Raw genomic sequence first — 26,180 nt, 5'->3', positions numbered from 1 at the left:
CCTCAGTGGTGGGGAAACTATTGGAAGCAATTCTGAGGGACAGAATTAATCTACATTTGGATAGGCAGGGATCAATCAAGGACAGTCAGCATGGTTTTGTTCAGGGGAGGTCATGTCTGACTAATTTGATTGAATTTTTTGAAGAGGTGACCAGGTGTGTAGATGAGGGCAATGCATTTGACATAGCCTATGTGGATTTCAGATAGGCTTTTGATAAGGTCCCGCATGAGAGACTGATAACGAAGGTGAGAACCCATGGGACCCAAGGCAATTTGGCAAATTGGATCCAGAATTGGCTGAGTGGCAGGAAGCAAAGGGTGATGGTCGAAGGGTGTTTTTGTGACTGGATGCCTGTGTCCAGTGGGGTTTCACAGGGATCAGTGTTGGGTACCTTGATGTTTGTGGTATATATAAACAATTTAGACTTGAATGTAGGAGGTTGATCAGTAAGTTCGCGGATGCCACAAAAATTGGTGGAGTGGTAAATAGTGAGGAGGATGGCCTTAGATTACGGGAGGATATAGACAGGCTGGTCAGATGGGCTGATCAGTGGCAAATGGAATTTAATCCGGATAAGTGTGAGGTGATGCACTTGGACAGGACAAACAAGGCATGGGAACACAGGATGAATGGTAGGACCCTGGGAAGCACCGAGGATCAGAGGGACCTTGGTGTGCATGTCCACTGGTCCCTTAAGGTAGCAGGACAGGTAGATGAGGTGGTTAAGACGACATATGGGATACTTGCCTCTATTAGCCAAGGCATAGAATATAAGAGCAGGGAGGTTATGCTGGAACTGTATAAAATGCTGGTTAGGCCACAGCTAGAGTATTGGGTGCAGTTCTGGAATCCGCATTTTGGAAGGATGTGATTGCACTAGAGATAGCGCAGAGGAGGTTTACCAGGATGTTGCCTGGACTGGAGAGTTTTAGTTATGAGGAGAGATTGGATAAACTGGGGTTATTTTCCTTGGAGCAGGGGAGATTGAGGGGGGACATGATTGAGGTGTATAAAATTATGAGGGGCATAGATAGGGTAAACAGGAAGGAACTTTTCCCCTTGGTGGAGGGATCAATAACCAAGGGGCATAGATTTAAGGTAAGGGGCAGGAGGTTTAGAGGAGATGTGAGGAAGAATTTTTTCACCCAGAGGGTGGTGGGAATCTGGAACTCACTGCCTGAAGGGGTGGTAGAGGCAGAAACCCTCAACACTTTAGATAAAAACAAAAAACTGCCGATGCTGGAAATCCAAAACAAAACCAGAAACAGAAATACCTGGAAAAACTCAGCAGGTCTGGCAGCATCGGCGGAGAAGAGTACAGTTAACGTTTCGAGTCCTCATGACTCTTCAACAGAACTAAGTAAAAATAGAAGAGGGGTAAAATATAAGCTGGTTTAAGGTGGGGTGGGGGGAGAGAAGGGGGGGTGGTGGTGGTTGTTGGGACAAGCAAGCAGTGATAGGAGCAGATAACCAAAAGGTGTCACAGACAAAAGAACAAAGAGGTGTTGAAGGTGGTGATATTATCTAAGAGAATGTGCTAATTAAGAGTGGATAGCAGGACAAGCAAGGTACAGATAGCTCTAGTGGGGGTGGGGCGAAATAAGACTAAAAGGGCATAAAAGGTATAGATTTAAAAATAATGGAAATAGGTGGGAAAAGAAAAATCTATATAAATTATTGAAAAAAACAAAAAGGAGGGGGAAGAAACGGAAAGGGGGTGGGGATGGAGGAGGGAGTTCAAGATCTAAAATTGTTGAACTCAATGTTCAGTCCGGAAGGCTGTAAAGTGCCTGGTCGGAAGATGAGGTGCTGTTCCTCCAGCTTGCGTTGAGCTTCACTGGAACAATGCAGCAAGCCAAGGACAGACATGTGGGCAAGAGAGCAGGGTGGAGTGTTAAAATGGCAAGCGACAGGGAGGTCTAGGTGATTGCTTGTGGACAGACCGAAGGTGTTCTGCAAAGCGGTTACCTAGACTGCGTTTGGTCTCTCCAATGTAGAGGAAACCGCATTGGGAGCAACGAATGCAGTAGACTAAGTTGAAGGAAGTGCAAGTGAAATGCTGCTTCACTTGAAAGGAGTGTTTGGGCCCTTGGACAGTGAGGAGGCAGGAAGTGAAGGGGCAGGTGTTGCATATCTTGCGTTTGCATGGGGAGAGGAGGGGGTTGGGGAGTAGGGGATGATGGCGGAGTGGACCAGGGTGACATGGAGGGAACAATCCCTACAGAATGCTGCTGGGATGGGGAGGGGGTGGGGGCGTTGGCGGTTGGGGGGGGGGGGGTGGCGGTGAAGGGAAGATGTGTTTGGTGGTGGCATCATGCTGGAGTTGGCAGAAATGGCGGAGGATGATCCTTTGAATGTGGAGGCTGGTGGGGTGATAAGTGAGGACAAGGGGGACCCTATCATGTTTCTGGGAGGGAGGAGAAGGCGTGAGGGCGGATGCGCGGGAGATGGGCCGGACACGGTTGAGGGCCCTGTCAACTACTGTGGGTGGTAAACCTCGGTTAAGGAAGGAGGAGGACATGTCAGAGGAACTGTTTTTGAAAGTAGCATCATCAGAACAGATGCGACGGAGTTGAAGGAACTGAGAGAATGGGACGGAGTCCTTACAGGAAGCGGGGTGTGAGGAGCTGTAGTCGAGGTAGCTGTGGGAGTCGGTAGGCTTGTAATGGATATTGGTGGACAGTCTATCACCAGAAATTGAGACAGAGAGGTCAAGGAAGGGAAGGGAAGTGTCAGCGATGGACCATGTGAAAATGATGGAGGGGTGGAGATTGGAAGCAAAATTAATAAATTTTTCCAGGTCCCGATGAGAGCATGAAACAGCACCGAAGTAATCATTGATGTACTGGAGAAAGAGTTGTGGGAGGGGGCCGGAGGAGGACTACAACAAGGAACGTTCCACATACCCCATAAAGAGACAGGCATAGCTGGGGCCCATGCGGGTACCCATAGCCACACCTTTTATTTGGCAGAAGTGAGAGGAGTTAAAGGAGAAATTGTTCAGTGTGAGAACAAGTTCAGCCAGACAGAGGAAAGTAGTGATGGATGGGGATTGTTCAGGCCTCTGTTCGAGGAAGAAGCAGAGAGGTATTTCTGTTTCTGCCCTCAAAACTTTTAAGTAGTATATGGATGTGCACTTGTGATGCCATGGCATACAAGGTTATGAGCCTAGTCCTGGGAAGTGGGACAGACAGATTTTTAATTCATAATGGATTGAAAGATTCTGGGGAGAGGATGGGAAATTAGAGTCGAGGCCAACATGAGATTAGCCATGATCGTATTGAATGGCGGGGTAGGTTCGAGGGGCTGAATTGCCTACTCCTGCTCCTAGTTCTTATGAATAATTAGGTACTTGTTTGACTGGCACAGGCTCGATGGGCCGAAGTGCCTTTTTCTGTGCTGTAGCCCTCTGACCTGCTAAGCTTTTCCAGCATTGTGGTTTTTTTTTCAGATTTCCGGTATCTGCAGTATTTTACAGCAGCCCACATAGGGAGAGAGCAATAACAGAGCAGTGTTGAAGAAGCCCTATCATTTAATCAGACAATTGAAGTCATCAGCTCAGAAAAGCATACACTAGCTGCTACTAGCTGGTTGGGATCAGCACATGGTCTGTTGTCATGGCAAGAGCAGGCTGCAGCCAGATCAAGTGAGGTGAGGGGAAGGGATTACGAGCTCAGTGGGGGGTTAGTTTGCAGAAAAGTCCTACTGCAAAGGACTCAGATGAGGACCTCAATGGGACAACATACACGAGACTGCTAATGGACCTGCACACCAAAGTGTTTGGTGCATTGGTTGGCCTGCCAAACACACTCCTGTCACTGTCCAGGAGCATGGAGGAGTCCAGCTCCAAGGTGGCAGAGAGCATGTGCAGATGGCAGAGAGCATGTCCAGAGTTTGCTCTCTCCATTCTTTGTTCTATCTCTTTGTTGTGCTGCAGACCCAGAGACACAGCCATTGGTGCCCAATACCTTTTGTAGTCCTTATGTGGATAATTCACCTAATCCTCTGTTCTCCCTGAGATTGCAGAAATGCTGTGGCAAATCCAGGAATTTACCAAAACACCTCCAAAAACACTCCAGAGTGCTCCCACTTTACAAAAGCAAAATATTTTAAAAATTATTTCACTTCCAAGATGCATGCCTAGTCCTTTAAATAAGGGTAGAACAGGGCTCATCTTGCAGCTGATTGCTTATTGTTTGCAGAGCTATAGAAGCCTGGTAGCATTTATCTTGGCATATAGTGCCATCACAAAAACAGAATTACCTGGAAAAACTCAGCAGGTCTGGCAGCATTGGCGGAGAAGAAAAGAGTTGACGTTTCGAGTCCTCATGACCCTTCAACAGAACTAGGTGAATCCAAGGAAGGGGTGAAATATAAGCTGGTACATAAGCTAGTGCCATCAGCCAGTTCCAGCACAGGCGCTCCCACCATGCACCAGAAACCTAAGGAGTGCTCTCCTGTTGTCATGCAGCCCAACCAGCTGCTGGAACCTCAGGATACCACATTTGGACTAGACAGGTCCAGACAACAATTCCAGTGGAGTGAATTTGATGCTTCTGAGATTTAAGACTCTATAAGTTATGAGGAAAAGCTCATGGAACTAAACTTATTACCATAAATGTTGAAGGATGATATGGTCATGGTCTTCAAAATGTCAACAGTAACATGCTGTAAACACAATCTTATTTATCTTGGATTGAGTGCAGAACTTGAGGATATAAGTAGGTGAACATAAGATTGCCTTAAGATTATCAGATTTCTCCCTTTCCCCAAGGAATAGATATGTGAAACAGACTTCAAGCAAAATTTGTTGAGGCTATGCCAATAATTTCTTTAAAAAGGAACTGAATACAGGCTGAAAATGGTATTAGCATTGGAGGCTGTAGGGATAATTTTTGACTGGATTGATCAAATAGTCCATCAGTTGTGATTATTCCTCTGCAGATGGGATTAAGGAGAGGATGTAATATCTATGGAATATAGTTAGCCTGGGTTGAATAACGAAGTGTAAGAATGGATATAGATTCTGGATTTTTGCTTCTTCTCTTAGAGAAGGAAGCTCTTATGCATTAATTTAAAGAAAAATGATTAATGACCACTCACAATTACCTTTCAGTTTTGTTATTAAACAGATTATTCTGACATTAGTACAAAACACAGCCACAAATAAAAACTTTTAAAAAATCAAGAAATTATTTTATTCCATAAATTTAAATTTCATAGAAGCATATCTGTGAAATAAAAGAAATTCAAAAGTACGCTCAGGCAATTCATTCTTATAAAAGCAAAATACTGCAAATGCTGGAAATCTGAAATAAAAACAGGAAATCCTGTAAACACTCAAGTGAATCAGGTAGTATGTGTACAGAGAGCAACATAATTTAAGTTTCAGGTCAATGACCTTTCATTAGAACTGGAAAATGTTAAAGATCTAACAGGTTTTAAGCAAATACAGAGGCAATGTGGAGGTGTGGGGAGAAGAGGTAAGGTCTCTGATACAGTAGAAGGCTGCAGAGATTAAATTACAAAAGGGATGATGATGCGAGACAAAAGAAAATGGTAATAGAACAAGTAAGAAAAAATATAGGTCTAGAGGTGTAAATGGGAAATAGCAGAGTATTTGCTAACAACGGTCATCCAAAAAAATGGGTGTTGGGGTTATATTATGAAATTGTTGAATTTCTAAGTACTAAGTCCAGAAGGCTGTGAAGTGTTTAACTGAAAAATGAGGTGCTATTCCTCAAACTTTGTTAAGCCTTATTGGAACAGTGTAGGAGGCCAGGGGCAGAGAATTAAAATGCCAGGTGACTGGAAGCTCAGGGTCACGCTTATGGACTGAACAGAAGTGTTCTGCTAAGTCATCACCCAGTCTGGGTTTGTTCTTGCTCATGCCAAGGAGATGGCATGGTGCGCAATGAATGCAGTATAGTAAATTGAAAGTACAAGTAATTTGCTGTCTTACCTGGACAGAATATTTGAACACTTGGAAGGGAGGATGTAAAAGTGCAGATATTGCATCTCCTGCACTTGCATGGAAAGGTGCCATTGGGAAGGGGAAAGGGCTGTTGCGTGTGATTGAGGAGTGAGTCAGGGTGTTAAATCTTTAACTTTTTCCAGTTTTGATGGAAGGTCATTGATCTTAAATGTTAATTCTGTTTCTTTGTCCACAGCTGCTGCCTGATCTGAGTATTTCCAGCATTTTCTGTTTGTATTCATCCTTGGTGAGTTCAGTCTCTTATTTCTGCGATTTAACATGGTAATAAATTATGAAAAAAATCGTGAAATATACATATTTGATAAATCAAAAAGCCAGTGGCTATTAAATTTATTTTACATCCATTCTATGTGAAATTTTGCAACTGCTGTTGAACTGAAATTGTTAATGAGACAGAATACTCAAAGAAAGACCTGAAGTGAATCCATATTTGAAATGGAAATTTTAGCCTATTAAGATTTCAAATAAATACAATCATGTAGTGGACATAGTTTGAACCATAAATTTATAAATGCACTTTTTTAATATCAACATCTTTTACGTAAGCCTAAAAGACTCAATTTGATTATCCTTTAAAATGTAGACATTGAAACATCTTTCACGTTAAATCCAGTGCAGAGAAAAATATAACAATGATAGAAAAATTCAGCACAATTTTATCTGTGAAAATATTATAAAAGATAAATTATAATTTGATAAAGAGCATTCATTCATAAAGGCTAGCATTTATTAAAAGGTCCTATGGCAATTGTTTTTAAATGTACTTGGCAGCCACTGACAAGGGACATAGGGGTCATAGAATATAAAATAAGTAGCATGGAGTTCATGAAAATAACTATTTTCCACCACTAAAATAGAAAAATTTGCAGCATATCCTACGCAAATGCAGCCTTTAACTCATTGTTAGTTATCTTGGCTGTACTAGGTTTATTTTCCATTTTGTAAATCACAAACTTACCTCTGCTCACTCCAAGCTCTGACACTCAAGCTCAGTCAGTCTCGGGTTGTAAAGGATTTTATCCATCAAATGCTGAAATTTGAACTGACCAGCTTGCAAAAGGATAGCATATATAACTTTTCCATAATTTTGATCTTTACTATTTTTTAAAATTACACTTTAGTGGATTATTTTCATAAGAGTTGGTACAGTGAAACCAGTCTTTAAAAGGAGGATATCACCATTAGGATCCTTTTTTTAAAAAAAATCAAGTTTCAAGATTCACAAGAACAACATTAACATCCTATAATTTTTCTGATGTTGACTGTGAAACAGTGCATGCATGCTGATGATGCCATTAGTGGCTAAATACTGAGCCCTATATATTTATATATATCTATATATATATATTTAATTAATATATATGTATAATTGTAAACATAAGCCCAGGGATGCTTCAATTTTGTTAATTTAGCAACATCACATCATCAAGCTGATCAACTCTTCAACAATGGTGTCATTTACATATTTTTTAAACAAAAATCTCAGGAGGCAGAACAAACAGTATTAACAAATTATTGTACTTTTTGTATCTGATTATTTTTTCTATAGGGAGCCTGATGGTGAAACTCTCTACACAAAGGTCATTCAACAATAAATGAATGATTCAGAGTTGAACATTTATTAGTATATCACCTTCTGGATCAATTTCAGATGACCATTATAGACTGTGAATCAAAAAAAGTTGAATATTAAAGAGACTAATTAGAATTACATTAAAATTCCACAAGAGTTGAACATTTTGTTAGAAAATATTGTGTGAGAAAAACAAATATTAAACCAATTAAATGCTTCCAAATCATCTGCAAAAGCAACATGTGACCAGTTACACAAACATCCCTTTAAAGGACAAATTTTAGCAACAAACTGAAATTTCCTATACACACAAAGTAACATTAAATTAAACATTAAATTAAAATATTAAGAGAATACAAAGTACATTTTGACATTAAACGATTAACTTCTGTACAATTTTAAAAAACAATGGATTCTATGATTTTTTTCTTTAAGTCTTCAAACTTTCTATACAGAAATTGTGAATGTATCATTAACAATTATAACCATTCTCTTGTAGTTTCAAGATGCACTTATTTCCGAGGCTTCATGCATAGCCAAGATTTTCCATCTCATTACGGTACCGCTGCTCTGACACCTTGCTCTTATGCAATTTGCTTTCAAGGTGAAGACGAAATTCTTGTTCTTCAATGGCACCAATATTGCACATTGAACAGTAGAACTGTCCACTTGGTGTTACACACATTGCTAGGTCACGTGGAATCCGCTGACGGGAACGTGGATTAAAGTAAGGACCTATATAATGATAAGCTAACATAAATTGATCTTGAACAAGATAATTGTATTCTCTGATATTTATGCCATCCAAATAATTATTTATTCTTGTAAGATGTACTGAAGGAAAAAAGATTTCTCATACAAAATGTACTGGGTGTTCCTTTGCCACAGTTTCACTACAACGTTGTTCTGCTGAAACTTTCTGATTTCCTCTTTAATTTATCATCAGATTATCAGGTTTCAAGAGTAGGACTTTTAGACCCTATCAGATCAGGAACAGAGATAGACAGGGTCCGAAAATACCAGGACCACCTGGCATGCCAGTATCTCAACTCCATTCTTGATGAGCGAACAGCTAATTAGACTCTTTAAGAGCCTTGTTTAAGGTAAGTTAAGGCAGGGACTGGGATTTTCCAGTCGTCCTCCAGTTTCCCAATGCAAAAGGGGAGAGTTTAACTGCCTAGAGGTCGGCAAGTAGCAGCAGGACAGGATGCCAGGTAGGCCTACAGGGCCTTGCTGCCTGGCTGGTGGGGTGTAGTCAAAGGCTGCCCTACAAAGGAATTTCCATCCCTGCCCCCACACTGTTGGTCTCGATGCTCTCTCTCTCTCTTTTTATTTACATTTTTTAAAAAGTGGTTGGCAGGTCACCTTCCTGTTGAAGTGCCCTCTCGGTTACTTATCACTCATTGCAGCTGGGTGCTCCTCTGAAGCTGAAAGGCATCTGATTGCCTGGCCACTTGCCCAGATCCTCCCCTCTTCGAGAACCTGCCTGCCCACCACCCTTAATTGGCCAGGTAACCTGTCTTCATGCCAAATAAGGAGCGCCCTAGTTAAAATCGAAACACATGACAGCTAGGAGCAAGTTTGGGATTCAGAAACAAACTCAAGTCCTGTTTCTTGCCCCCAAAGTGAAAATTCAGCCATAAATATTTTGTTTCCATCTCCCTCTGTCTTTCAGAAATAGGTACTGAGCTTTGTCTCTTTATAGTAATCCCTCCATTCTCTTGAAATTATCTTGCATATTTCTGCCAGCTGGGTACAAATTCTTTCTATGACTTGCCGCTCCTGTTGAGGTCAGCTTTTCTCACCCTCTTCTCTTTTTAGGTTTCCCTTTCAACAAGTTATCGGTCTCTATAAAGATCATAACAACAAATAGCTGCTTTCTATTTCATGATTTCTTAATTTAGTCAAAAGAATTGTTGTATTATTGTCCATCAGTTTATGAACCTTATGTTTATAGTAACAATTTATCTAGTGGTCCCTATAAAGCCACATGTATCAGTACAATTCTATAATATAAAACATTATTGAATGGCCTCTCAGCTCCCAATAATGGCAATCTAATCAAAAAAATTGCACCTAATCGTTTGTGGAATTCAAGAATTATATGTATTCAGGATGCAGATCAAAATGTGGATGAGACCTTTGACTTACAGGGAAAATTAATGGTGTTTTTCAAAGTATAACTCTTTGTGCATCTTGGATTACATTACAATACTGGTAGTTTACCATTAGAAAACAGAACTGTAAACACTTGAAGTTGCAGAAATGCCCTAATACATGCTCCTGCAATTGATAAGGTACATACTGAAAGCAGGAAGAACAATTAAAGCTTTCTTACAGATCCAATTTTAAATACAGAAATGAGAAAACAGAAATGATCAGAGTTCATTCCTGTAGTATTTAACTCTTCTATCTAATTGTATTTTGAACAACCCCATGTTTTTACTTCTGTTACCCTGTTTGGTGTTGTTTACCATATCCATACAATTTAGTATCTTACACTCATAATCCTAATCCAGAGAGTGGTTAGAATGTGGAACTCAAGGAGTAGTTGAGGCGAATAGCACAAATACATTCACGGGGGAGTTAGATAAGCACATAATGGAGAAAGGAACAGGAGGATATGTTGATGGGGTTAAATGAAGAGGAATGGGAGGATGTTTGTGTGGAATATAAACACCATCAAGGACCTGTTGGATCAAATGGCCTTTCTCTGCGCTGCAAATACTTGATAATACATAATGTGGTAAGGTCCCTCCATCAACTTTCCTTCTAGAATTATATGGTTTGAGATTCTTTAATCTGTCCTTTTTCCCTTTACAGCTATATTCAAACTTGTTATTTGTTACCACATTCCTTATTACAAGTTTATTTATGTAGTGATATGATGCAGTAACCAAAATTGAATACATGTTCAAGTTGGGCCTTTGTGACATGTCTGCTATTATTCCCAAATTTGCATCTATGAGGAGAATTTTCAGCTCAGCAAGCAGGGGCGGGGCTGCACGCCAAGACGTAAAATGACGTGGGGTGACAGCGGGCGTGCATCCCGACATCACCGCGCGTCATTTAGATTTTCAGTTCAGCGGGCGCACAGCCAACTCACCTGCGCGCCTAGCAAACTGTCAAAGGCATGTTACGGCCATTAATTAACTAATTAAGGCTATTGAGAAAGCTGCCCGTCCAACCATAAGGTCGGTAGGCAGACAAAGAGCCCAGGCGGCCTTCGCATTTTTCATGGAACCTCATCCACAGGCAGGATGAGGTTTCAAGAAGGGTTTATAAATTAAATGAATGTTCTCATTAAAGTTCATTGACATGTCCCAACTCATGTGAGGGAACATGTCTTAAATTGTTCTTTTTATATATTAAAATTTTTAAACCTTAAAACTTATCTCCCTGAGGCACCTCTGTTGTGCACATGCGTGAAAGAGTGTACTCCCAACTCAGGGAACCCCTGCCCGCACAGGGGGCGCACAGCATTTCCGGGCGTGTCACGCTGGACTGGCCTTAACTGGCCCACCCATGTAAAATGGCATTGTGGACCCGATCGGAAAATTCTCTCCTATGGGCTGTAACTTCTGAGCTCCCCAGCAGCAGATTGGGCAGGGGGAGGGTACCTCAAATATGTGTTGGGGAATCCTCTGTCATGAAATTATAATAATTTTCATAATATTTTCCTGGTTTATTGTAAAGTAGATTTATGGGGGTAAATATAGTTGGATCTGTCTGTGTGTGATTTAATTACATGTGGGGTAAAGTAGACTGCAAGGTTAAATCATCAAAAGAAGCTAGGTGCTTGACATGCTAATGAGTAAACAAGGATGCTGGCTTAGCATGTAAGGTGTGAAGGGAATTTGCATTTTTAGATAAATGAAGGGAGATTTGGATTCCAAAGGATCTCAGTCTGTTCACAACTAGCCAGATAAGCAAGGCTAAGGAATGTGTTTATTTTCCCCAAAGATTACTGACACTATGTAGTGACAACATGAAAGTTTTTATACAGTGAGGGCGATTCAGTTTTAAAGACATACGGAACAATAGAATTTACATATTAAAAGGAGATAAACATATATAAAGGAGAATGAAAGGCTATGTGTCAGGAGAAGGCCATGTAAAATCTAACAGGAGTGTGTGAAATAGCCTTAATGAAGCCTCCAACATTTATGCAGAACTCTGCTGTCTTACGAAACTGAAGCTGGAGAAAAACCATTTGGAATTCCACTGTCCAGGGTATTGTGTTAACTTGCTGAATTTGTTTTAAGTCTAAAATCTATTTTGGACAGTTGCCTAAAGGGGGTATAACTGGGGGTCAGGTTAATTAGGAATTTTAGGAGTTATTATAGTAGTAATTGTAGTCTTATGTATGGGCTTGACATTTTATTTTCTTAATAAGTATTTTAATTCAAATTTATAAAATCTCTAAAGGTCTTGGTGGACTTGTAACTTCTGAATTTAGTGCATGCATCTTGTAATAAACACAAATTGCAAAACTGTTGTGATAGCGTTACCAAATTTCCCTTGTGAATTTGTTCTGCCTGGCACACATCATCTGCCGTGTCATGACACCTCTCAGAGCTCCACAGGTAAGCATTTGCACGGCAATTGCCTAGAAATGCTCTGCAATTGCCCTGCACTGTGAACCATCTGAAAATGTGATTTAAAACGCAGACTTTGGATGGACCCAACAGGGTTACACCAATAGCTACTCAGAAAAAGTTAGAAGAATTAGAACCTCTTCTAATTTCTGGGTAACCATTGTAAAGACCCAGACCAATACCTCCACAGGACTCCCCCAACACCCCTGACCCCCCAGGGGACCCCCCAACCCCCCCCCACTCCTACAGCATTCCCCACCCCCGACCCTCCCCCATAGGACTCCCCCCACCCGCAAGGGATTCTTCATCGCCCCCCCACCCCCGCCTCACACCCAGTGGAAGCAACTCTCACCCCCTGACCTGACCTGACCCCTCCTGCTCAACCCAACCCCCACCCCGCTTGACCCAACCCTCACCCAAGAGGCCCAACCCAAACCCCCCTGACCTGACTCCCCTCCCTAACCCCTACCCACCCAATATCCAGGCTCCCCCCCCAACCTCCCTGAATCTGATTTTCCCCATCCACCACCCCCCATCCACACCCAACCTCTGATGTCCCATACCCCCCAAATCCTATCCACTTACCTTAGGCACTTACTTCTCCCTAGCCTGTCAATTTCAATCAGACCTTTAAATTTACCTGGTTTACGGCAGCTAGTGCTGTAAAAAAAAGGGGGCATGTCCTCCTTCAATTCAACTCTGCTGGACTGCGGAGTGAGCTCTGCTGCCTGGATCTCACCTGGCCTAAGCCGGAAGGTTGGGCGACTCAGGCACAGATAAATTTGGCGTAGGTAAGTGGGTACTGAGTGGCAATCCAAAGTTACGGTCCATTATCCTTGTGACAATTCAATTCTATTTGTTGTTTGCCTTTTTTTTTATTATACACAAAACCTTAAAGTTAATACAATTTTCCACAAGTCTGCCAAGTTGCATAGCCAATCCATGTCTTTTTGCAAATCTTTTGCTGAGTCTTTTGTTTCTATTGCCTCCCTACTTTATCATCACCAAATTGCATTAGGTTACAGTTCGTTTCAGTATCCTGATCATTTAAATAGATTTACCTAAGTAAATGAGACGTACTGGCACAGAAAAGTTTCTAACTGAAACAAATAACAGTATATTTTGAATCTCTGTAGCTCATGTGAAAAATTCAAATGTCATAGATATGTACTCATTTTCCATGGTATCGGACACCTTGCATAAGGTCACAAATAACTCCACAAACTTGCAATAAAGTTCTAATTCCAAGCATCATGTCAATTGCAAACAACTGTAAATTATATTTACTTTGCATGAGCTTTAAATTTTCTTATCAATGACCATGATCTTCAAAAATATCCTAACAAACTTTTACCATCTGGCATCAATGGTCTAAATCTGACTGAGGGCCAAATCTTCTGGTCTGCAGATATTCGGAAACCGGATGTACGACTGAAGATGTGCATTGGGACCTGTAGAAGTCGTGAAGTGCAGACCTATGTGGGAATTGCCTGGGAAGTTTGAACTCTGATGGGCAATTCCTCTGCTCCCTGGGATCCACCACAAATGTTTCTGACTCGGATTTAGAATTGGAGATCTCACACAGTTCCACAGAACTTACCTGAATAGTTACGTAGGAAAAGTTAGATTGATTAAAACTTAGTCTAACACCTGGGTGACTCCATAACTGACCCCCCAATCATCCTCCCCAACCACCACCTGACTACCCACCTGAATAACCCCTGACCCAACTACCTACCTCCAACTGCCTTTCCCCTGCCCCCCCGACCTGAATATTACCCCTCCCCTACCTCCGGACTGATCCTACCCTCAACCAGATTACCCCCCCACAACCACGTCACGCGATCAACCCCCGGCTACCCAACAACCCTCCGGCCCGACCCAAATACCCCAACCGCCCTCCCAACCCGAATACTCACTCACTACCCACCTCACCCGCTTACCCTACCCATTCACCCATCTACCCCATTCACTCATTGAGGTGCTCACTCATCCATCCACTAATATTCAAAGACTGGACTTAGCCTTAAGTGCCATAAAAAGGTGGTGATGGGGTTGTGGGGGGGAGTGGGGGGTGGTTGTCCAGTCTTCCCCTGAATCTGCTCCGAGGGAGTTCCCCTAGGGGCGCTGCACTGCACATTTCTGTGAAAGCCAGGATCAGAACTCAAGTCAGGGGAATTTTCAAGGGCAAAGGAAATCTGATCATCGTTGCTGCTGCTCGGAAGATCCGGGCCAATATGTCCACAAGTTATTCCAATGCAGCAATTTGACACAAACTGATTACAATATTAATTATGGGTTGACTAATGGGATAAGGTAAAGCCACTCCATGATATTAAATTGAAGTAACTACAATGACAAAATGAAGGAACAAAATCCATAAGAACTACCAATGAGAAAATTTACATTTTGAAGGAGAAACTAAATAAGTACAAGGAGGAGGAAGGAATAGAAGGTGTGCTAACAGAGTTAGATACAGAGGGATGGGGGGTGGGGGCTCATGTGGAGCATAAACACAGGCCTGTTGGTTCTCATGGCCTGTTTCATTTATATATTCCTATAATTCTGGTAAAATAATCAGATCTTGTGTAATTTTATCAGAAGCATAGAATAAATTCCTCTCCCTAATAAGAACTGGCACAAATTAGTCAATGTTTATTTAAGACTACTATCCTTAATAGTAAGAAGATAAAATAGGAGTGTTCCAGATCCAATCAATGCCATATGCTGAATTAGCTAATCTTACCTCGGGCAGCAGTGGATCATTAGAATTAGTTAGTATGACCTGGCCTTGGGAGATTGGGGGAGAAATGTAGGAAAAAAAGCCTTAATTCCTGCTCTTGATTGTTATCAAGTCACCTTACCCTATGGAAATGGTTTCTTGGTCGGTATCAGATGACAGCAAAATTGGGCTCCCCATCCCCATGGTTAGAAAACTTGCAGACATCCACTGTCCAGGTTCATATGAAAAATATCTACTTGTGTGAGGTCCTACAGTTGCCAGTATCTATGGAACCACACAATCACATCAGCCATTACTTTGGAAAGAGAGCAAGAAAAAAGGTGAGAAAATGGGACAGTTAAAAAAGAGGGATTTAAAAGAAGCGTATTTTTAAAATGTAATTTTGCTGATCCCTAATTTCACCCCATCGTTGGGGGGTTGTGCAGGGGTGGGCGGGAGCGAGCGTAAACCCGATTGGCATCCCCAAACGGGTGCGCGCTGCCATTTTACGTGGGCAGGTCAATTATGACCCACCCAGCGTGACGCTCTCCCAGAAGCGCTGAGTGCTCCCTGTGCAGGCGGGGGTGAATTCCCTGAGCGCAGAAATCTCTGTGCTGTGCCTCAGGGAGATTTGTTTAAGTTTAAAATTTCTAAATAAAGGATTTGAAAACTTTTAAAACATGTCTCCTCATGTGACAGTGTCACATGAGCTGGGACATATCAAAGATTTTTTAAAATTTTTAAACACTTAATGAAACCTCATCTCTGCCCATGGATGAGGTTCCATGAAAAATGCGAAGGCCACCTGGGCTCTTCACCTGCCCGCCAACCTTAAGGCTCATTTAATTGTTTAAATTAGTTTTTAAACAGGCCTCAATAGGCCTTTGACAGTTCGGAGGGCAGGCAGCCGAGGCGGCTGCGCGCCCGCCAAGCTGAAAATCTAAATGATGTGCGGTGACGTCGGGACACCTGCCCGAATTCACCGCGCATCATTTTACGCGTTGCCAAGTAGGCCCCGCCCCCACTCACCAACCGTACAATTCAGATTTTGAAGACAGAGGGCAGAACTTTGCCCTTGGTGGGAGAGCGGGCCCCACCGGCTTGGCAGCGGGTGGGCAGCTGACCCCCACCGCCAAAACAGGGCCTGCCGCCATTTTGAGTGGGCGGCCTGCCTGACAGGAAGCGGTGGGGGGGGGGGGGGGGTGGAGAGATTCCCCATCTGTCAAAGTGCACTCTTTCACGCATGCGCGTGAAAAAGCTCACTGATCCCTGAGACAAAGTGCCGTTTCAGGGAGTTTATTGACAAGTAACAAAAGTCAAAAAATGGAGAAATATTAAAATTATTTACATGTCCCCCTCATGTGATAATGTCACACGAGATGGGACATGTTAATAAGAAACACAAAGTTTATTAAATTTTTAAAAAACGGACATGAAACTTCGTCCCACTAGTGGACGAAGTTTCATTAATAATCTGGAGCCCGCTGGGGCTCCTGGCCTGCCCGCCAGCCTTAAGGTTGGATGGGCAGGGTCTTTAACAAGGTTAATTAGCCAGTCAATGGCCTTAATTGGCCATTGACAGGTCGGCGGGCGGACAACTGATTTTGCTGTCCGCCCGCCTTCCTGAAGATTTAAATGGACCGGGATGACGTCAGGGGTTCATCCCGATGCCATCCAGCATCACTCTCCCCTCGGCGAGCGGGCCCTGCCCGCAAATCGCCAAGGGAAAAATCCTGGCCAGAGTGTTTTACAATCCATTATTTCTCGCTGAACTTTCTGTCCACTCCTAGAGCAGTGATATAGACAGCCAGTCTACAAAATGGGATTCAAGTAGTAATTCAATTTTCATATTTGCAACTAACATTTAAAAAGAAACAAAATGTTAATAATTCTGCCACTGACAATACCAAATTAAAATGTACAGCCTTGTGAACTGAATAATGCAAGTGTTAGATGTTTGCCACGTCTCTATGGTAGCACTCTTGCCTCCAAGTCAGAAAGTAAAAGGTTAAAATCTTAATCCAGAGATTTGAGCACATAATCTCGGCTAACACTTCAGTGCAGTTTAAGGGAATACTGTCAGAGGTGTTGTGCCGCCTTTCAGGCAAAACATTAAACTAAGCACCCCTCTACCTTCTCAAGTGGATGTAAAAGATGTCATGTCACTATTTGAACAAAAGGATGGAAGTTCTTTTGGTGTCCTGGCCAACAGTACTAAAAACATTTGTCTTACTGCTGTACATTTCTATATTGCAACTATATAACATGTTTGCAAACACAAAATAGTAGATACCTAGTGTATTTTGAACTCCATATAGATTGCGACGATTTGGCACAATTTTAAATTCATTCCCTTCTTTCCTTTGTCTTCTCTTTGTGAGCTCTGTTGCTGCTCTGCAAAATTAAGATACTTTGTTATTCAAATATATAACAATTTTACAATTTGTTTAAATGTTTTATAGTAATCCTCTTGCTAAATATTTTAATCACAAAATAACAAATGCAAAGCAATAGGCTTTACTCTGTTGCTACTAACAAGAACAGTTTACAATTTTAGAAATTTGACAGCACTATTTTCTACTATTCCTTCAGATGAAGAAAAATATAAAAATTGCAAATACAAATGCTCAATCCAGACAATCGTTTAACGTGTACAAACTGGAAAGGTGCTAAATTTGAGAGTTTCTGCAAAACATTTATAATTGGAGAGAATTCATAATGGCATGCCTCTTTTGAATACCATCACTTCAAAATAAAACTAGTAATCCATCCAACCCAAGCGAGTTGATGATAGAAAGAAGAGCCACTATTATACACATCACCAGGCTTTTCTGGCCAAACCATAAACCAAATAAAAGACTATTATTACGTTTGTTACCTTCTTCCTTTATCCCCAAGCCCTATAAACCAGATATAAGAATATTATTACGTTTGTTACCTTCTTCCTTTATCCCCAATCCCCTTACTACAGGTCAGGAAATCCTGGGTTTGTTAGTGAATATCAGCAAGTTATTTGGCCACAGGTTTTTCAGAGTAAAGTGTGATCCTGTTCCCATCTGATTTCTACAAAGCATGGATCACTGATCAACAGTTAAAAGCAAGAACCCTGACTGATTTTTCCCTCACTTGAGCGTGCCCAGCCTGTGATCAGTTAAAGCAGAAGAAGAATCAAACCTGGGACCTTCCTTATGACTGGCATAGCCATTGGATAAGATCTCATGGCACTGAAAGGATTACTGTCTTTTACTGACAAATTTTCTGGGCCTTGAAATTATGCTATAGGATACTAAGACACAAACACGTTTGTCTAAAAATTCACTCTCCATAATTTTAGCAGAGGTGTGAACCCATGAGAAGCATGGATTGTACTACTCCAGACACGTGAGCACAAAAAGCTAGGCTAACACTCCAGTGTAGTGCTGAGGGAGTGTTGCACTGTCAAAGGTGCCATCTTTCAGATTATAATTTATACCGAGGCCCCGTATGCCCTTCTCAGCAGATATAAAAGATCCCATTGCACTATTTTGAAGAACGGCAGAGTTAGTCATGATGTCCTAGATAATATTATCCCTAACAGAGTATCTAGTGTGGAGGTTGTTTTAAATTTAATCAAAGCTGTATGGCTGATTTAACACCAGATGCCTTGTTTGAATGACATTGTATTAGCATTTGAAACGTTTCCTAATCAGGTGATTCCAGCCCCATGGATTTTGCAGTTTGTTTAGGAGGAGTGACTCCATTATATTTTTCTAAATTCTACATTTAAAAACAATCTGTGGCAAAGTTGATCTTATTGATAAATCTTATGGAGAACTTGCATTTATGTTGTTCTGTTAGTCTCACAACTAGCAATGTCTGCTTAAATCAGTTTTCTGGTAACGTTGATTAAGTGTTAGATGCTGGGCAGTTTATTCAGAGAGCACCCATGCCTCGGGGTCCTTTATGGTCAGCTGAAAAGATGGGCCTCTGCTTAATATCCTATCTGAAAGATGATGTTTCCAAAATATGCACCATTCCTTCAGTGTTGTAATGAAGTGTCAGTCTTGATTATGTGCTCAAGTCCTGGAGAGGGACTTCAACCCCCAAATTTCTGACACAGAAGCTAGAATGCTACCACTGAGCCAAGCTGAGATCATAAATTTTGTTTAAGCAGTTAGATAATTGACAAAATCATGAAATGATTTTTTCTGATGCAACTTAAAAGCACAACCTTAAATGTAATTAATAAGTTCCTCTGATATGGAGCAAAAATTCATAAAGTAGCTGCTCAGCAACATTTACATTATAGTGCAATATCTTTCTCATTTCCCATCATCATTCATGTGTATCTGTTGTGTGTGTTAAAAGGTATAAAAGTTATGCACCTATACTTGCAAAGTCTAAAAAAAAAATGACTCAACGTTTACATTTCCTGTGTGTTTTTACCCTGCTAAGTTAATTCTGTACTAATTTGTAACTAATTTACAATTGATTTTAATCACCATTTTCAAATTAATAAGAAGTGCTTTCATTGCAGAATGGCAGTTCAGTGTGGGAGACTACAAAGCACATTAAAATCTGAAGGTGGGAGACCATCTCCAGGGAGCTGATTTAGAAATATTGTAGCTATACTGAGTATAATACAACTTCAGTCTTAGAATACCAATCAGAGTAACTGAAGTTTTGATGACATGATTTTACACACTAGATTACTGCAAAATTTTCATCTGATATTTGAATCTATTACAAATCAGCAAAACTCATCTTATTCTAACAGTAAGATCAACAAGCTATGACTTAAAATGCTACTACTATGGAATGGTTATTGAAATGTAAGTCTTTGTAAGAATCAATATGGATACGTTAGTAAAAATGAATGATAACCGATGTACTTTTTAGCAAGGCGACAAGTAGCAAAAAAACCCATTTTATTGTTTTATACCTTCAAGTTGCTGAACATAAATATAAAGTAAGATTAGTTACCTTTGATATGGTCCTCCTTATTCTTCAAATGTAGTTTATCCACCATGTACCTTAGGATATGCCTATTTTTTTCTGGGAGAGGGGGCAAAAATCAATAGACCAGTGCCCCTTGGAGGGGTTTTATACTCATTGAAACTATAACAGAGTTAACTAATTTCCCTCAATTCTCAAAAACAAAAAACGCCTGCCCACAGACCAGTCCTCAGCTCTTTGAGATTGAATTGAAGACATTGTTACTTGGAGAAGAAAACAATAACAAAGTTAAATAACAATAAATGCACTTGAAATAAGAATTAGAAATTGTAGAGGAGGATATGTGCAATATATATCTAAGATAAATTACATTCAAAGAATGAGGAACATCATATAGAAGGTAGGTTTGGTCTTACTTTCTTCCTTATGTTTTTCCTTCACATACCTTATATCCTCAGCCTAACCATCTTAAGCTGCTTCATCAATGGCTTCCCCTCTATCACAATGTCACCATGTTCATTCAATTCCATTCGCAAATCCTCTGAAATGAAGCAGCCAGCCTACAGTATAATCCCAAACAATATCCAGGTTTGGCCTGACAAATGCAGGCAATACATATCACAAAAATACCAGAAATTATCATCTTCAATAATAAAGTCCAGCCATCTCCCCATGACATACAGCAGCAGCAAAAGTGTAGCTGAATTCCTGCATGATCAATATGTTAAGCATTGCTCAGAAGTTAAATAATCTAGTATTTCAGCACAGTAGCTACAAGAGAAGAGCAGAAACTGGTTTACTGCTTTTACTCCTTGACCTGTCAAAGCCTCTCCACTATCTTTCAAGACTCCAAATGAGGAGTATGATAGAATACCCACCATTTGCCTGGATGAGTGGAGCAGCAGCCACATGCAATAAACACAACAATTCAGAAGAGAACAGCCTACCTGATCAACTCCCCCTGCCATTGATATGGTTGCAGTATGTGCTCCATAACTCGCTAAGCTTACTTTGACAGCACCTCCCAACCTTGCAACTTCTACCACCAAGCAGCAATGTCATGGGAACATTATCACCAGAAAATTCCCCTCCAAATCACAAGGTATGTTGGCTTGGCTACATATCAAGATAAAAACATAGGAAATAGAAGCAGGAATAGACTAGTCAGCCCTTCAAGCCTGCTCAGTCATTTGATAGATCATGGTTGATCCCCTATCTCTTAACACCCAAACATTTATCAACCACTGTCTTGAATGTATTCAATGAGCACCTGCAGCTCTGGGGTAGGGAGTTCAGAAGATTCACAACCCTTTCGAGTGATCTCAGTTCTAAATGGTCAAACCCTTACTCTGAGACTATGACCCCCTAGTTCTAGACTTTCCAATCAAGGAGAACATCCGCCCAGCATCCATTCTCCAAATCCCTTAAGCAGTGTTTGTTTTCAATTTCTCCTTAATTCTAGAGAATGTAGGCTTACTCTACTCAATCTCTCCTCATAAGTCAATTCTCTCAATTTGGTAATGTTCCTTCATTGTTGTTGGGTCAACTCCTGAAATTCCCTAATTAACGCCCTCATACAAACAAATGGCTAAAAAAAAAACACCATCCACAAAAGGCAGATATAGGATAGGCAATAAATGTAGCCCTACCAGCATTGACCAACATCACAACAACTAAAATAACCCTAGGAATTGGAGACAGAGTTACTTTGATTTGAGGTTAAGGTTGTCTTATGAACCAATTCACAAGAGAGTAGCTTTGGGTAAAAGTTCATACAGGGTAGTATCTATTAAGGCAATAATAGCAATCAAATGTATTTGCTCAAAAACAGAATCTAAAGCATCACGTTAATTCATGAGGATAGTTGTGTTAGGAATTCACCTTTTTAGTCATAAAGATGAACATTCCGCAGTCCTTAGCTTTATGAAGTGGTAATCTGAAGTTTTATTATCAGAAACTAGCAATTATCTTGCTTCATAATTTAATCTGATAAAATGTAAAAGCAGTATGTATGTTTACACAAAAATGCCTTCAAACATTGGTGATATTACCAGCTTTGAGGCTTGGATGAAATAAATATTGCAAATATATTTTGTTTAAGGATAATATATGACTGTAAAATACTACAACATGAAATAAATGTTATCCATTTGGAGCCGAATGTTTTGAAGGTATTTTCTACATTAAACGCGACAGGGAATACCTCTATTTGACAGTTTGTTTCTCTTAGCAACTAAATCATCTGTGCCAGATCATGGAAAGTGATAGGTTTAACTGATATTCTAAGACAGAGTCCAATTTATGAAGAATTAGGTAGAAAATGGAAGTTCTTGGTTGCTGGCCATTCAAAGCTGTAACAGGAATTGTTTGTGAAAAGCATAAAATTTTATATTATGCAGGAATTGTATAACGTTCTTTGAGAAGCTCACAATACTTGTTGTCTGTGAAGTTTAAGAACCAATCACACCAAAGACACAAGTAGCACAGTTTAGCACCTAGACAGGCCTGAAATTCATCTTTTAAGTCTTATGGAAAAGAAGCTGATCCTCAACTCTGATGTAAACAATGGCTCAAAACTATTGATAAAAATTTTTTCCACAAATACTAAGACACCAATCATCGTGATAGAAATATTGATTAGATCAGGAAACACATCTATGATTTGAAAAAAAGATGAAGCAGAAGCTGGCCTTCCACTGAAAGGTGTGTAAACTTTTTCTTACAATACTCCTGCATCTCTTCAAACTGCATCCCAAAGAGGAGTTTCACGTCACAGGGGAAATCTGTGAAAACTTATGGGAGGTTGATAATTACAATACTTCTAAGTTTGAGACGTACAGATAGAAATATATCGTGGGCAGTTGCACAAAACTAGCAGCGTGTTAGTAATGCAGCAGTACTCAGACAGGGCTGAACATTCAGACAGAGACCGGCATTTCGACCAGGGTTGGGGGGGGAGGATAATAAACACACAGGGGCAAAGGAGCAGGAAGGCATTGAAAAGGGTCGGGAGGGGAAGCAGGAACACGGTGAGGGGGGGGGGGGGGGGGGGGGGGGCAAAGGCATGGGAAGGTATTTTAAGGTGTTGAGGGAGGGGGCAACATGGGGGTGTCAAAGGGGCAGGAAGGCATTGCAAGGGGTTGGTGGGAGGGAAAACACACAGCGGGCAAAGGGGAAGGAAGGCTTTGCAAGGTGTTCAGAGGGAGAAGGGGGAATGATGGAAGTCAGAGAGGCAGGAAGGCTTCGCAAGAGAGTGGAAGAGAAGGAGGAATGACAGCAAGCAGAACGGAGACTGAGGGGTGGAAAGCTGGAGCCCGACAAGGGAAACTGAAATACTGACAAACAAGGGGGTGAATGGGGGACCACATGTATGAATGGGAGAGGGTGCATTCAGACTCCAGGATAAGAAAAGGGGGGTTTGTGTTAGTGTGATACGAGGGATGGGTTTCACAGAGAGTCACGCGGCGGGGCGGGAGGGGTGGGGTAGCAGTGTTGGGAAGGGAGACTGTAGTGTTCAGTCAGGAGGGCAATGGGGAACTCATTATAAGTCAAAGACCTTGGTCTGGGGCTAGCAGGTCGGAGACACTCCATGTATTCGGTCAGGAGACAGCAAGTAAAGACACTCCTTGGGCTCACAGTCAGGAGTCAGAGAGTAGAGACACTCCTTGAGCTCTGTGGGCTTCAGTCAAGAGTAAGAGAATTGAGACAGTCATGGGATGCAGCAGACCATGCTACAGGGCTATGCATGCATGTTGTACTCCCACTCCAGGGTGGGCCACAGGCTGTGTGCTCAGTTGGAATAATGCACAGCTTGGTGAGCATGGCGTTTTCACAGTCGCTGTCTATGGGCTTGTCTGTCTCTATACTGGGCTGCAGATGGGAAGGGAATGGTTATGGAGGCATCTGCAGCCAGTAATTGGGGAAAATTTAATAAAAGGGGCGTGGGAGGGATATGTGAAGCTTTCCTGGCTTAACATCACAGTTGTTTCAATTCAACATTAACGCATAGGAATGTGAAATTTGGGAATGCAGGCAACCTGGAGACACAGTTGTTGCATATATAACATCCCATTAATGGAAGACTTTCATATGCTTTCCAGAATTGGCATTCATATCAGGGAAAAGGGCATCCAGTCATTAATCATTTAGCCATTTGATAAGGTGCCACATCAAAGGTTATTGTGGAAAATAAAAGCTCATAGTGTAGGGGGTAACAGATTAGAAAGGATAGAAGATTGGCTGGCTGGCAGAAAACAGAGAGTATGCATAAATGGGTGATTGGCAGGATGTGATGAGTGCTGTGCTGGGGCCTCAACTTTTTACAATTTATATCAATGACTTAGAAGGGGAGAGTGAAGGCATGGTAGCTAAATTTGCAGATGACAAAAGGTTAGGGAAGTATGTTGTGAAGAGGACATAAGGAGGTTGCAGACGGATATAGATAGTTTGAGTGAGTGGGCAAAAATCTGGCAGATGGAGTATAATGTAGGAAATGTGAAGTTGTTCACTTTGGCAAGAAGAATGAAAAAGCAGAGTATTACTTAAACAGAGAACGATTACAGAATTCCAAGGTGCAAAGGGATCTAGGTGCTCTAGTGCATGAGTCACAAAAAGTTAGTTTGCAGGTACAGCAAGTAATTAAGGCGGCTAATGGAATGCTATCCTTTATTATGAGAGGAATTGAACATAAAAATAAGGACGTTATGCTTGAGTTATACAGGGTATTGGTGACACCACAGCTCGAATACCATGCGCAGTTTTGGTCTCCCTATTTAAGGAAGGATGTAAATGCGTTGGAGATGGTTCAGGGGAAGTTCACTAGATTGATAACTGGAATGAGAAGGTGGAGAAAGCAGGGTCGTTGAATATTTTTAAGGTGCAGGTAGATAGATTGTTGTTAGGCAAAGGAATCAAAAGTCATCGGGGGCAGAAGGGGGTGTGGATTTCGAAACACAAACAGACCAGCCATAATCTTATTGAATGGCGGAGCAGACTCAAGGGGCCATGGCCTACTTTCGCTCCTAGCGTTTGCTTGTATGAGCAGTTTATTGTTAATTAGAACACCAGATCTGAGATTGGAGCACTGAGCTAGGTCAGGTCGCACATGTCATTCAAACCTTCTCCAGCCATTATGGGCTTCAGGTGCTAAGTCTCAGGAATGGCATCTTGGTCATCTCGAAGTGTCTGTTGCAGCCTCAGATACAAGGCTGCAACAGTGACAAGGCTAGTAGGGCTGAAGCCATTATAGATCATTACAGTTGCTATTGGTTCACGACTGTGAGCTTCACTATGTTCACCCATTAATCTATTTAATCTATCTTTTCAGATGGACCCAGGGCTCAAAGCTGCCTTTTTGAGGGTTCTAATACTATGGAGGAGGAGAAGAAGGGACAGGTGACGCTGAGCGCATCTTCAGTAGGCCCCACCTGAGGTCCAGGGTGCAAGGGAGCCACAGTAAGAACATGAGGATGAGGAGGATAAACCTAGACCACAGAGGGACTCGCTAGACCAAGGGTATGCCAGAGAATACTCTCCTATTTATAGATGATTGAGAGACAATGCTGTGCATGGCTGTGCTTGCTCTGAGCTCTGGTAGATCACATCTGCCACATTCTTTGTGCGGAACTAATGCCCCATGGAGTGAAAGACTGTCACCTGGCAGTGGCTTTGCCTGCAGGTCATTCCAGGTATCCACAAGAGACCTGTGCAACACATAGCTGCATCAAGGTCACAGATGCCCTCTACAGCAAGGCACATCACTATGTGAAGTTTACACTTGATGAAGATAGCCAGGCTGCGAGATTCAATGGCTTTGCAGCTATCTCAGCTTCCCACGAGCACAGGGTGCAATCGACTGTACCCATATGGCTTTAAGGGCTCCATAGCAGCAGTCCCTAATAGTTAGTCAACCTTAAAGGTTTTCATTTCATCACTGTTCAAGTGGTGTACGATCATCGAAAGCACATAATGCACATTTGTGCCAAGTATCCTGGGAGGTGCCATGACTCATACATCTTGAATCACTCCCAGGTGCCTCAGATATTCCAAGGGCCTGAGCATCTACATGGATGGCTGGTTGAGGATATGAAATGCTGGCTCATGAAACCCCTGCGTCGACCTCAAATGTTTCGGAGGAGAGGTACAATGCAGCTCACAGTTCCACACAGTCCCTAATCGAGCAGACAATTGGCATTCTGAAGATGCACTTTGATATTTGGACCGCTCGGGTGGTGCACTGTAGTACACTCCAGATAGGATATCCCACATCATCATGGTGTGTTTCACCCTTCACAACCTGGCGCCTCTCTGGGTCTGGGATCTTTCCCGTCTGTTGTGGGTCAGCTTACCCTGGCTGAA

The 26,180-nt window shown here is 41.7% G+C and overlaps 1 protein-coding gene across 6 annotated transcripts in view; it reads right to left on the bottom strand.

Moving 5' to 3' along the window:
* Nucleotides 1-5,182: 5,182 nt before the first annotated feature.
* Nucleotides 5,183-26,180, bottom strand: part of zmat3 (zinc finger, matrin-type 3) — a 53,472-nt gene continuing 32,474 nt past the window's right edge. For 3 of the 6 annotated variants that reach the window (XM_041173839.1, XM_041173846.1, XM_041173847.1), the window contains 2 exons: nucleotides 17,182-17,282; nucleotides 5,183-8,303 (listed from right to left, as the gene is read on the bottom strand). In XM_041173839.1, the coding sequence (XP_041029773.1) occupies nucleotides 8,095-8,303; nucleotides 17,182-17,282 (310 nt within the window). In that variant the 3' untranslated portion in view covers nucleotides 5,183-8,094. Of the gene's footprint in view, nucleotides 8,304-13,535; nucleotides 13,767-15,030; nucleotides 15,174-17,181; nucleotides 17,283-24,477; nucleotides 26,176-26,180 lie in introns of those variants that run through there. The other 3 variants (XR_005941328.1, XR_005941331.1, XR_005941336.1) reach the window with 3 other exon arrangements.

This window comes from Carcharodon carcharias, chromosome 2 (genome assembly GCF_017639515.1).
Source record: "Carcharodon carcharias isolate sCarCar2 chromosome 2, sCarCar2.pri, whole genome shotgun sequence".
Classification (NCBI taxonomy): domain Eukaryota; kingdom Metazoa; phylum Chordata; class Chondrichthyes; order Lamniformes; family Lamnidae; genus Carcharodon; species Carcharodon carcharias.
This window is presented reverse-complemented; position numbering and strand designations above follow the sequence as displayed.